The 12,658-nt window shown below is 47.4% G+C and overlaps 1 protein-coding gene across 1 annotated transcript; it reads right to left on the reverse strand.

The window, feature by feature from the left end:
• Positions 1–211: 211 nt before the first annotated feature.
• On the reverse strand, positions 212–11,501 carry DNAJC14 (DnaJ heat shock protein family (Hsp40) member C14). The gene is made up of 7 exons (XM_082212482.1): positions 11,343–11,501; positions 9,556–11,050; positions 7,715–7,821; positions 4,506–4,625; positions 3,854–4,014; positions 2,961–3,057; positions 212–1,713 (listed from the first exon to the last, which is right to left on the reverse strand). Exons 2-7 carry the CDS (start codon positions 10,978–10,980, stop codon positions 1,476–1,478), a joined length of 2,148 nt encoding a protein of 715 aa, XP_082068608.1. The 5' UTR covers positions 10,981–11,050; positions 11,343–11,501; the 3' UTR covers positions 212–1,475.
• Positions 11,502–12,658: the final 1,157 nt, after the last annotated feature.

Below are 12,658 nucleotides of genomic sequence, written 5' to 3' on the forward strand. Positions count from 1 at the left end.
TTTAATAAACTGGATCTAGAGCTTATAAGTACAGCTATATGCACAGCCTCGTCTGTCAGTTAATGTCATTAGTTTCCACCGTAAGACAAATCCAGGGCTAACATTAATCCTCTCCTTTAAATGATGGGGGGGGGGGGAGCGAAGCAAGACATTCCGAAAATGTGTAGCTGCATTGTGAAAGGAAAAGGTAATAATGACTCTCCGAGGCCAAGACTCTCCAAGGCATTTATATTTATAGAAAGGGGAATACACATGGTATTAAATATATGTATGTACATACAAATCTGAACTTTTTTAAAAAAGTAACCTTCAATAAAACAAGTTTGGACAGTTAAGAGCCAACTGTCCATGCTAAATCTTGGGGGTTTAATCCACCAGTTTCTTAACTGATTTGATCACAGTCCTTGGACAGCAGAGGCAAACAGCATGTATTTCCCAGGATCAGGGAAGAGCAAACCAAGCACTTTAGAAAGACAGGAACCTGGTTCTGTCCAAGAGTCACTTTGCATCCAAAGCCAGATGTGACCATTTGCTTTATGGGGTGGTGCAGAACACCTCCTTTCAGTAGTCTTGCAACAGAACTGCGGAACATTTTTTGACTCAACGTAGAAGCAAAAAGACCATTTGGTATAATCCTGAGTATCTGCATCATATTTGGGCAGCTCCTGGAACAACTAAAGTCTATCTTCATCTTCTCCTAACTTTGGGGCCTAGATAAATCTTTTGCATGGTAAGCACTTGAATTAATATTTTCTAGCAAGGATATTTACCGGAGGAGGGAGGCGATTCCCTTGACCCTCTTCTTGTATAGTTTGTAGGACACCCAGCATGGGGGTAAGAATTTAATTCCCAATCTTGCACAGCAATAAGATATACGCTTCTTTTCTACATGTTGCCTTAATATTACCACCAGCCAAACCAAGTCTTTCCTGGGCAACTAGGCACCCTCTAAGGCTCACCTTTCCTCCAAGTCTCAGGTGACTTGGGAGGTGTCTGATAGTGTGACAATTGGAGTACATCAGAAGTTACAGTCCAAGCGTCCTTGTGGACCAAAAGTGAAGAATCAGCTAACGTTATTGGTGGTAGTCATACTCCTGCTGAAGGGGGAAACGCTGAACAATTACAGGAGCATCTCGTTGAGAAAGTCACCTTAAAGGAGATCCCATGGCTCTAGGCAGGCTGCTCCATCCCCACACTTGTCCGTGCCACATCTGCATGACGACACTTCCAGGAAGCCGTCTGTCGGAGCTCTTTGGTATCACGGGATCAGTGTCGACAATTGCAGTGGAAAGACGAATGTCGTTTTCCAGCTGGAAGTTACCAGGATTAGTCCAGAGGAGCCTGAATCATCTGGATTTTTGACACTAACCAGAACACACTTTTTCCCTTTTGAAACAGCCCTTTTGCTACCTGATGTAGAAAGCCTGGCATCCAAGCAGGCCTGGGAGATTTCTCTCCCAACTCTCGAGGAGTCCTCAGCGCTGAAAAGGGCGCCGCACTTTCTTCCGCCGCTTCTGCTTCGAATCTCCTTTCTGGGAGGTGCTGTCCACCTTTGATGGGGGGGCAGGAGGGGTTGGCACGCTCCCCGGGGATGGCGGTTGGGGCGTGCTGAAAAAGTTCCCGTTCGGCATTTGTCCGTGGTTCCCTTGGAAGATGCGGTTGAAGAAATCCTGCAGTTCTGCAGCTGAAGCAGGGCTGCCGTCTGAAGCAGCTCTTTCAAAGGGGATGGGGAGAGCAGAGGAAAGGGAAGAACAAATGATACCATCAGATCCAGCACTGACTGCCACAGACCAAGAGGCTCGGCTTAACAGTAAAAGCAGGAGGTGGAAGGTACGCTTCGGAGCTCTCAACTAGGTCAGAACCCTCTTCACCACATGCAAAAGGTGCCCAATTTCTATATGGTTTCAATGGGACCAGTTTCAGCACAGGTTATGAGGACTCTAGGGTCAAGAATGTGGTCTCTGGGTATTAAATACTCTACATTCAAGTTGCTGTACTAAAGTGTATCAGCCTATTGAAAAAGGCCAGAACTAGCACTGCTCATGCACAGGAGCTGGAACACTTTATAACTGTGACTAACCCATAAAGGTAAAGGTAAAGGGACCCCTGACCATTAGGTCCAGTCGTGGCCGACTCTGGGGTTGTGGCGCTCATCTCGCTTTATTGGCCGAGGGAGCCGGCGTACAGCTTCCGGGTCATGTGGTCACCATGTCTAAGCCGCTTCTGGCGAACCAGAGCAGCGCATGGAAACGGCGTTTACCTTCCCGCCGGAGCGGTATCTCTTTATCTACTTGCACTTTGACGTGCTTTCGAACTGCTAGGTTGGCAGGAGCAGGGACCGAGCAACGGGAGCTCACCCCGTCGCGGGGATTCGAACCGCCGACCTTCTGATTGGCAAGTCCTAGGCTCTGTGGTTTAACCCACAGCGCCGCCTGCGTCCCGCGTGACTAACCCATAGAAACTGGCAACTGCAATGAAAAATGTGTTCCAAATTTCCAATGAATTGGGGGGGGGGGGAGGGAAGTAGTCCTAGACTCACGAGCTGCAGACAGAAAGAAAACTGAACACCTATTAGCTAAATACTTAGAACTAAGATGAGTTGTTCCCTGCCTGTGCATACAGGCTGTTTTAACACAACCATCCCTGGCAAGCCATGTTGTATAGGACATCAGAACCCAGATCATCTCCATGCAGAAGAGCTCTGATTGTGCCCAGCACTCCCCCGTGTATTTATATAGGAGCTGGACCCCTTGTGGCCTCTTGTATGTATGGAGCAGATCCACTCCCCACATTGTACTGAATGGGAATCCTCACTCACAGAATATAGTACACAGGTCTCTGGATGGGGTTCACAGAGCCTGGTATCACTTTAAAAGTTAAGGAAGGACTCATCCGTGTGCAGACTAGGGGACAGAACATTTTTTAAGGGGAACGAGTAAACAACATCATTCATCACTGACCTCTGCCGTCCTCCTGAGCCCCTTGATCCAAAAGATATGTGATATGGAACACGGTGTGTGTCTGGGGAGATTCCTACTCGCTGACAGCCAGCCCATTCTGCACATTAAAAAGGAAAGAAGTAAACTATGAAATGGTGAGAGGTATTTGCCTCTCAGAGAAAGCAGGAATGCCATTAGAATCCGAGCTCCTGCCTTTCAACAGTAACCGCAATCCCAGCAGCAGCATGATTTATCATTCACAGGGCACCCCATCCAACTATTTAAAAATCCTTCTCAAGGGGTCCTTCTTTGGGGGTCAAAGTTGTCACTGTGTTTTGAATGAGAGGTGTGCTTGCTTGCAGTAAGCATGCTTGCTGCACAAAACGCAGAGCTGCCCAGATTTAACTTAAGGTTCAAAATCTACCACGCTGAACAGAATAGAAGGTGCCTATAAAGACCTTATCATCTATTCCATGAATGGCAAGTATCCAATGGGAGGAAAAGGGAATACAGTGGTGCCCCGCAAGACGAATGCCTCGCAAGATGGAAAACTCGCTAGACGAAAGAGTTTTCCGTTTTGGAGGTGCTTCGCAAAACGAATTTCCTATGGGCTTGCTTCGCAAGACGACAATGTCTTGCGAGTTCCTGCTGGTTTTTTTTTCCTTTCCCCCCCTTTTTCTAAGCCGCTTATCAGCTGATCCAATCAGCAGATAAGCCGCTAAAAGCTGCTAATAGCGCTAATCCACTAATCCTTCAATGGGCTTGCTTCGCAAGACGAAAAAACCGCTAGACGAAGAGAATCACAGAACGGATTCTTTTCGTCTTGCGAGGCACCGCTGTATAGTTTTAAAAGCCCATTTAACCACCTTCCTTCCACTTCCATTCCCACTTGTCCAGAAGTGTGGAGCCGTTACCTGTGATGTCATAAACCTTTCCATCCATCATGGCAAAATAGGTGATCTTCAGCCCCAGCATACTGGATTCGGCCCAGAAGTCTCCCTCCTCGGCTGCATGAAGCTTGCTACATTCTGCACAGTAGCGAGCATTCAGTGGGTCACGATCCATCTCAAACCGCCTGCAGCAACAAAGAGTTTATCAGAGACCAGAGAGTACGGGGGTGTGTGTGCGCGCCTGATTTTCTAGAGTTTGGAACCTTTACAACTCTCCTCCCCATCCAATGTTTCTTCATTTCAGAGGGGGCTGAGATTCTGTATCCAAAAATGGTTAGAAGAATCAGTAGCCCTAAGAAGAGGGAATGGTAGCTAAGCCATGAATGAGAGCATCACCTCTCCAAGCTGCTGGAAACCTTCCCAGCTGTTTTTCTTAGGCTTTAACTTCTCCAGCTACTGTCCACATTCCCAAGCTTTTCAATGGATGCTTAGAACCATTTTTCTTATCAAATAAAAATAGTATACAGTCCCTCTGCCACATGGCTTTGCTGCAGCAATGCCCAGCAAGAATTGAGATACTGCACACTCTGGAAAGCAGACGTGCTCTCGCTATCATTGCACCCAGCCTGAAATAATGGTGGGACCATTAAGGAGATAACGGCAGCTGACCACTTACCTGTGCTTCCCCTGACACTTGTTACACATCATTGTATTCATGGCTTCTTTTAGGTCATCCTGAAGCTTAGAAAGGAACTCGTTCATGGATTTGGTCAGCTCTGTCTCTGCCATGCGCTTGCTTGAAAAGAGCAACAAGGGAAGTCAGAAGCCAATGGCGGTAGCATCAGTACAAGAAAGAAACCTGGACAATGCCAGACTAAGGCTGCGATACTAAGCACTTAAAGCAACAGAACTTTCTTCTAGGTGACAACAACTAGGACCAGGCAGTAAGAAATACAGTGGTACCTCGGGTGGCATATGCTTCAAGTTACATACACTTCAGGTTACAGACTCTGCTAACCCAGAAATAGTACCTCGGGTTAAGAACTTTGCTTCAGAATGAGAACAGAAATCGGGCTCCGGCGGCGTGGCGGCAGCAGGAGGCCCCATTAGCTACAGTGGCGCTTCAGGTTAAGAACAGTTTCAGGCTTAAGAACAGACCTCCAAAACGAATTAAGTTCTTATCCCGAGGTACCACTGTATATTGAGAAGCAGAGTGGCTAATAAGCTTGATCTTTACTCAAGGAACTGAGTACGGAAAGAGGACAAGAGAACGGGTTGCGGCTCATCTTTGCAATAGGGACTCCTTTGGCAAACGGCATTTAGGAATCTTCCGGTTATAGGTTTTTGCTTGGAAGGCTGTTATTACTCAGCGATATGGGAAAATGCACTCTGTACATGCTCCATGACTTGTCTGTCCCAATTATTTATTTCATTCCCCCCGCCACCCGGCCTGAGTTCCAGTACAGTGGTACCACTGTAAGTGCTATATGCTGAAGCAGAATTAGCCCCCCTCTCCCAGCCACTTGTCTAACTTATATGCCACTCTGTCTCTGCATTTACACTGGTGACTTCAAAGCTAGGTACTCCTAAATATAACTGATGCAGATACATTCTGCTTCTCATATTGGGAAATCTTCCAGTGTTTTAAACAAGCAGGAACACTTTCATAACATGTCAAAGCATTGTGGGATATACAGGGAACTTGAAAGGAGTTCACTATAGTGTGCTCAGTAAACAAAATGTTCCCTGATGTATTCCCAGATACTCCCTGGCAGTGTAGCATGGGCTTCAGTTAGATCACACAGCAAACACATGATTGTTATTTCAGCCTTGCATTTGATGCAACTCCGCCTAACTCCAAAGATGTGTGTATCCTTTGCTGTATCCAGTTTCTCATGAGGTGACAGGAATGGCTAGGAGTTTAATTTAAATCGTGCTGCTATTCCTGAGAGTGTGTCTGCATCCTCCAACAGAACATACTAGACTCTGGAGGACTTTGTGCCAGACCAAGGTGCAAGGACAATTGCACAAGAATTGACAATAACGTAAGTCAGGCTTTCTCAACCTCGGCCCTCTGGATGTTTTTGGCCTACAACTCCCATGATCCCTAGCTAGCAGGACCAGCAATCAGGGATGATGGGAATTGTAGTCTCAAAAATATATGGAGGGCCGAGGTTGAGGAAGCCTGATATAAATAGACCTGAGACTGTTCCTTGCTAGGTAGCAGGTAACTTCAGATCTTAACATTTAAAAAAAAAACCTTACCGATTAATCTACTCACATTTGAATGATTAGCCTGCTAAACAATTGATTACGTCTATATACAGGGAAAACAGTTGTAAAAAAGGACACTTCATGTTTTGATGATGCACCTGTATATCAAAGCATGCAACATTTTAGAGGCAGAATCCCCTTTCTGCCTCATATAGTGCAGAGGTGGAAAATGCCTCTTCTAAGACAATGCCCACCATCCTCATTTTTTACGAAGCCTTATTGTTGCTACTGTTGTTACTTTTAAAAGATCTATTGCCCAATTAACTGGAAGTAACTTTTTTTTTTTTTGCTGATTCCACCTTCCACTTGGGTCAACTAAATGAAATCTAGACCTTCCACACCCTTCCCACTGGAGCTATGTTGCAAATCTAAATCTAAGCCTACTAACTCAGAAGCCAGCCTCACAAAACAGTGGCTCTTTCAAGCCAGCATGCTGAAGCCTGGTTTTTAGAGCGCCAAACTTTTCTACAAGAGCTGGGAGTCAAAGCAGAGCAGCAGCTGCTTGGCCTCAGTCAGTACCTCAAACTCCTCTGGGTCTTCTCCTCAGAAGGCCTTTAGGCCAAGAGCACACTCTGCCCCCTTATCTCCAGCACTCTTATCTAGTTATAGATAACACCCTTGCACAATTGCCAGGGGGAGAGGAGTTCGATTTCTTCTTTCTACTAATTTGGATACATTAATTTACTACAATTCACAGAGGATGGGGGGAGTCTAGTGATAATACACTTCTTTCAATTAGATATAGATATATAGATATAGATTAGATATAGGGACGCGGGTGGCGCTGTGAGTTAAACCACAGAGCCTAGGACTTGCCGATCAGAAGGTTGGCGGTTCGAATCCCCGCGACGGTGTGAGCTCCCGTTGCTTGGTCCCTGCTCCTGCCAACCTAGCAGTTCGAAAGCACGTCAAAGCGCAAGTAGATGAATAGATACCGCTCCGGCGGGAAGGTAAACGGTGTTTCCATGCACTGCTCTGGTTCGCCAGAAGCGGCTTGGTCATGCTGGCCACATGACCCGGAAACTACGCTGGCTCCCTCAGCCAATAAAGTGAGATGAGCGCCGCAACCCCAGAGTCGGCCACGACTGGACCTAATGGTCAGGGGTCCCTTTATCTTCAATTAGATAAAGGATAAGGTGCCACCACAGTATTGGCCTTTACCTCTAAGGGAGAGCAGAAGCAGAGATCAACACAAGCAGCAGTTAGAGGTACAAGCTAATTTTCAAAACCATTTATCCTGAGCATTTGTATCCAGCTGTGAATACTTGTGCTCCTGTGCATATTAATAGTGTTTTAGAGATGCACTTCCTCCTAAACAACCCCATGATGGGCATTCAGGAGGGCCTGATTGGCTATTTGTAGGAGAGTTAATAATTTAAGAGAATCATACCCCACCTTTCCATTTTCTTTACAGGGCAGCATTTTGCATACATCTGGAACATTTAAATAACTCTTGGTCACAAGATGAGGCCAATGATCAGGGCCTCATTTGCAGTGCATCTTCCTGCCCATTAAATATGGCCTTACTTTGAGAGCAGCACACTCCCAGTCCACAGGTAATGTGGACTCGATTCCAAAACATTGTGGCCAAATGGATTTCAGTCCACTCACATTTCATATTCCTTCCTCCTCTCTGGATTGCTGACAATATCCCAGGCTGCCCGCAGTACCTTGAAGGCCTCTTCTGCTCGTGGATGCTTATTCTTGTCTGGGTGAACCTGTGCAACACCCCACCCCATCCCAAAAACAAACAGAAAGTCAGAAAATGCCTATATTGTGGTATCAATAGCATTTAGTTTTTTCAGCCGATGGGAAAAGCACATCATATACAAGAACGCAGTAATCCTTTTTATTTATATATATTTTTTTAATTTGTATTTTCCCAGAGTTTCAGTACATACATGCATATCCTACATATTTTTATCCATCTATTCCCTTTAGACTTCCCACCCCACCGTGGCTTCCTGTTTTTCCTCTTTATGCTGCATATCCTTAGCCAGGAAATTACCACCCATTATTGTTCTGTTTCTTAACCTAGTTTGTAATTACTGCTCCATAATAATAAATAATAAATAATAATAATAGCAATTTATTACTTATACCCCGCCTATCTGGCTGGGTTTCCCCAGCCACTCTGGGCAGCTTCCAAAAGGATATTAAGAACACAATAAAACATCAAACATTAAAAACTTCCCTAAACAGGACTGCCTTCAGATGTCTTCTGAAAGTCAGATAGTTGTTTATTTCCTTGACATCTGCTTATATGTCAATTCCTACATGCAGATTTATTTGGTTGCTGTACTTCTTTAGATAATCTATACATAACTCCCATTCCTCCCTCAGCTGTGTTTCTCCCTGACCTCTAATTTTTGTTGTCATGCTGACCAATTCTATATACTCTGCCAATTTCTTTATTCATTAACTCAGTAATTCTAATAGGGACCTTGTAATGTAAACCGGCATTATCATCCACATATCCCATACAGATCGACAGAATAAGAGTGGCAGAAACTTGAACCAGGACTTCCAATTAATACAGGCATGTTTTCTTAATGCTGGCATGTTTTCTGTTCAAAAGCTCAGACTGGAGAGACATGCTTCCTCCAATGTAGCCATACCCAATCATAACAAGGAATGAACGAGATACAACTGCTTTTGATTAAAACCAACCCTTGTCACAAATGAGACCAGCCCCTGTGGTCAGTGAGACAGATTAGCAGTTCCCAGTGAAGTCTGAGTCCACTCCATGTCTGCCCATGGCCCCACATCAACATTGCACTACTGCAGTTCAGTTGCCCTTTTAACTCATTTTGGGATGGGCAAAAGGGAGCAGATTTGCATCCTTAAAGCTTCAGGCTGGTAATTTTCCAGCCCTAGGAACTAGGCGGAAAGTTTACCACCTGAAGGCATTAAGTCAAGACAGGTTTAACCTGGCTTCCCAGCATACTGCTGCTTGATACCTGAAGCAGAAAAACTAGCAGAGTGATTACTCATCACAATGACCTGGACAAGCAAGCTGCTGACAGTGATCCTGCCAGCCTGATAAAAGAAAGGATTAGCAAAACTTTGTCCCTCCAAGTAGCACAGTAATCTTGGAGGCCCTAGAGTGTGCAGCAGGGCATGGCAGACGAGGCAAGAGGAAGCAAAAGGACTGCTAAACCTACAAGCGAGAGACACTGTTGAACAAACTGGCTGGATAATATCCTCTGAACCTCCCCCTCCACACAAACCCACATTAAACTGCTAACTGTGCCAACCAGATGCAGAGGGGGCCTCTGCCTGCACCGCTGCAGCTTGAAGAAAACCAGCAGTAGCTTTGCAAATCCACGTAGTGAACACAGCGGTATTCGTGAATTGCAAGCACATGCCAACCCAAGGCAGCAGAGAAATATGATGGCACCTTTCTCAAGACACCCAATCGTCTTCCTCCAGCTCAAAAGGAATGTGCTCACCAGTACTGCCAAGTGCCGATAGGCTCTCTTCAGCTCAGCATCCGATGCAGTTGCCTCCAAGCGCAAGACCTGGAAAGGGTTAAGCTCTTCTTCGGGGGTATGTGCCATAGCCAGCAAGCGTGCCACCTCTTCCCCAGGCTGGTATGGCTCAGATCCTCCAGGAGACCCATTATAAGCAGTGTCCCCTGGCTGGCTGGTCCTTAATCCTTTGGGCAGCCAAAGGAGGGTTTGCCACTTAAGCAGCAGGCCGGCTGCCCACTTGCAAGTCCTGCTTTCTTTAAAGAGGGCCCAAATTTGGGGCAGGTCAACGGCTGAGACAATCCAGGCTCCGTGACTGGTGTGGGCCAATCTCCCCAAGACACTGAAGAGGGCTGATTTAGAGACCCGCCAGCAGAGTCTCAGGCTACCCAGGAGAAGCATGAGCACCAGAAAGAGTATTGCACACAGCATCTTAAGCAGGCGGTAAGCCACACTAAGCCACGAGCCCAGCCACCACGTCACTTTCCTGCAGCCCAGCCTTGCATGCTGGATCCAAGTCCGCATGCTGGTTCGGATGGTATCCAGATCATGAGCGCTTAAGGAGCAGCACGAGTACAGGAGCTTCCCACCAGCTTCCACACCCTCGCCACACCTGTGGGTGACCTGCACAATCAGGCTGATAAAGAGTTTGAAGCAGGAGACGCAGAAGGAAGCTAAGCCCTCCAGATGTTTCAGCAGCTGGACTTGGACGTCCTGGTGCCGCCCACCGTCACTCCTCTTCCTGGCCTGCCTGTGCTTTCCCCCAGATAGTGCAAAACGCCCTTCGCCCTTGGCTGCGGAATGGTGCTTTTGCTGCCGGGCAAACTTCCTTCCACCAGGAGCCCGAGGACAGTCTGGGACCTCCTCCTTGGCCTTGGATGCCGCATCATCTTCAACGTCTTCCTCCTGACCTTGTGGTAACTTGGAAGGGCCTTTCTCCTTGGAGGCCGAAAGCCAGTGCTGGCAAGTGAAACCACACAAGCCATTCCCCTTCTCTGAATAAGTTTCGGAGAGACTGGGAATATCTCCTTGACAATTACAACAGCCAGCTTCACCGTAGCCAGCAAAGTGCAAGTTGCCGTTATCTTGATCGCTCCTTTTCTTCCAAGTGGTTTCGGTTCCTCTAGCACCCTCCTCCTCCTCCTCGCCCCAAATTCCAGCTTCTCCAGCAGACTCTGGAGCTTCCAAAACCAGCCCCTCTTTGCCGGGGCAACCTTCGCAACTGCAGCCCTCTTGGGAGACCTGGCCGGCGGCTAGCAGGTCGCTTCCTGCATCAGCACCGCCTGAGACGGAGCTGCTCTCCTTCGCCATACAAGGGCTGCCAGTACCCGGAACAGTCCTGCCCAAATCAGGGCAAGCTGGCTTGCGTCCAGACAGATCTCCAGTCTCACACCCAGCGTCCTCCATGGCGTTGGGCTTCCAGGGTTACTCTGGCCTCGACGAGTGGTTAAGTTACAGCCATCGTCGATCCCTCCGCCTGCAAAAAAGAATAATAGTAACAGGAGAGATTCAAAAATCCAGACGAGACTTCTCAAAACCGCAGCACCAACCCCCCCCCAACGCCCCCCACCCCACCCCCCAATAATGGTTAACAGGAAGCGAGATCCCTACCACCCACTTCTAGGACTAGGGTGGGGGCAGAGAAAAGTGGGGGCCGCTCCATGCTTGAGGGGCGCGGGAAAGGACTCAAAACGTGGCCCCCCAAACGAAGGGGGGGAAGGAGACACGAAAGAAAGCGGGGAGGACGGAATGGGGGGGGGGGAGCTTACCTGGTCCTGTTACCCTGGCAACGAGAGGGGGCGCTACTTCCCCCTCCTCCTGCCCCCTCACTCCCTCTCTCCGCGAGCCTCCACTTCCGCCCGCCTATGTGTGACATCTCGTTCCCCGCCTTCTGCGTCCGGGTCAAGTGCGTGGGTGGGTAAGGGGGCGGGGCGCGCGGTAGCGTCATCGCCCGTCCCGGCCGCGGCGTTCGTTTTCTTAAAGGGCCCGAGCGCAAAATTCCGCTCAGCGCCGTCTCGCGGCAGCGCCTCCCTCCGACTCTTCCCGGACCAGAGTGAGGCGGGTTCGCCTGGCGCGGTTGCCTCGGACCGGTCAGGGGGCGGGAGGTGCTGGCTGGCTTCTCTAATGGCAAAGGTGATTCAGCCTTATCCCGGGCGCGCAAACTTCGTGCTCGTCGGATCGGCTCTGTTTTATTTTCTAGGAGCCACCAGATCCCTGCCAGCCACGCCCAGATCCAGAAGAGATCCAGTTAAGAGTTAAAGAACAACTGTGCCTCTGAGCACATTATGAGTCTAGGAATTCGTTTCACACGCAAAAGTCCGCGCCTGGACGGGTTTCTTCGCTCTACATGGCAAATTTAGGGGGGGGGAGGATATTCTTCTTGTTGCTGTTTAGCAGCTGGGGGTCAGAAACCATTCCCAGTCTTTTAATAAGTCACCCCAGGCTTCAACCAGTCGATCTAGCTTCTGCTTACCCCTGATTTTTTTAAATCTTGTTTGCATTGGTCTGCCTCGAGAGACATGCCAGGGCGGTGTGTATGGAGGTTCTGGGCTAGCCAGACTTTTAAAATATTTATATTTTACTAAGGTGATGTGATTTCAGTTAAAAGAAATAAAGTGATACAGGGGGAAGAAAATAAGGAAGTGACAGGGAGAAAAACAACAACAGCAAAGATACGTATAGAATGTATATGCCAAAAAAAGCAATATACAGTATTCCCATACATTCTTGAATAAATTGGTATAGTGTTATTGTCCTAGTGCTTGTGTAAATGTTAATAACCTACTACATTTTGTATACTCATTCCAAGTGTTATCATATTTTTCCTTACAGAATCAGTGGCTGTAAGCAGTCCGTTCATAAATTGCCAGTGATGTCATATCATCAGTCCATTGATTGAAGGGTATCATATCTTTATTTTTCCAATTCCTCAATATCAATCTCTTGGCCACCATCAGAACACGGAAAATCCATTTCCGTTGTCCCGTTGATAATTTCCATACTGCAGGTTTATAGTTCAATAAAACATTCTCTGCTGAAATATTTAACTTTTTTTCTGCACAGTCAGCCCTTTCTTCCAAAACTT

Source organism: Podarcis vaucheri, assembly GCF_965113315.1.
Source record: "Podarcis vaucheri genome assembly, chromosome: 2".
Taxonomy (NCBI): Eukaryota; Metazoa; Chordata; class Lepidosauria; order Squamata; family Lacertidae; genus Podarcis; species Podarcis vaucheri.

Excerpts from the sequence above, each read along its gene's own strand:
- DNAJC14 (XM_082212482.1), bottom strand. The coding sequence starts at position 10,980 with ATGGAGGACGCTGGGTGTGAGACTGGAGATCTGTCTGGACGCAAGCCA. Across the intron at positions 7,822-9,555 it reads ATCGGCACTTGGCAGTACTG|GTTCACCCAGACAAGAATAA; the intron begins GTGAGCACATTC and ends GGTGTTGCACAG. Across the intron at positions 4,015-4,505 it reads AAGTGTCAGGGGAAGCACAG|GCGGTTTGAGATGGATCGTG; the intron begins GTAAGTGGTCAG and ends TTGTTGCTGCAG.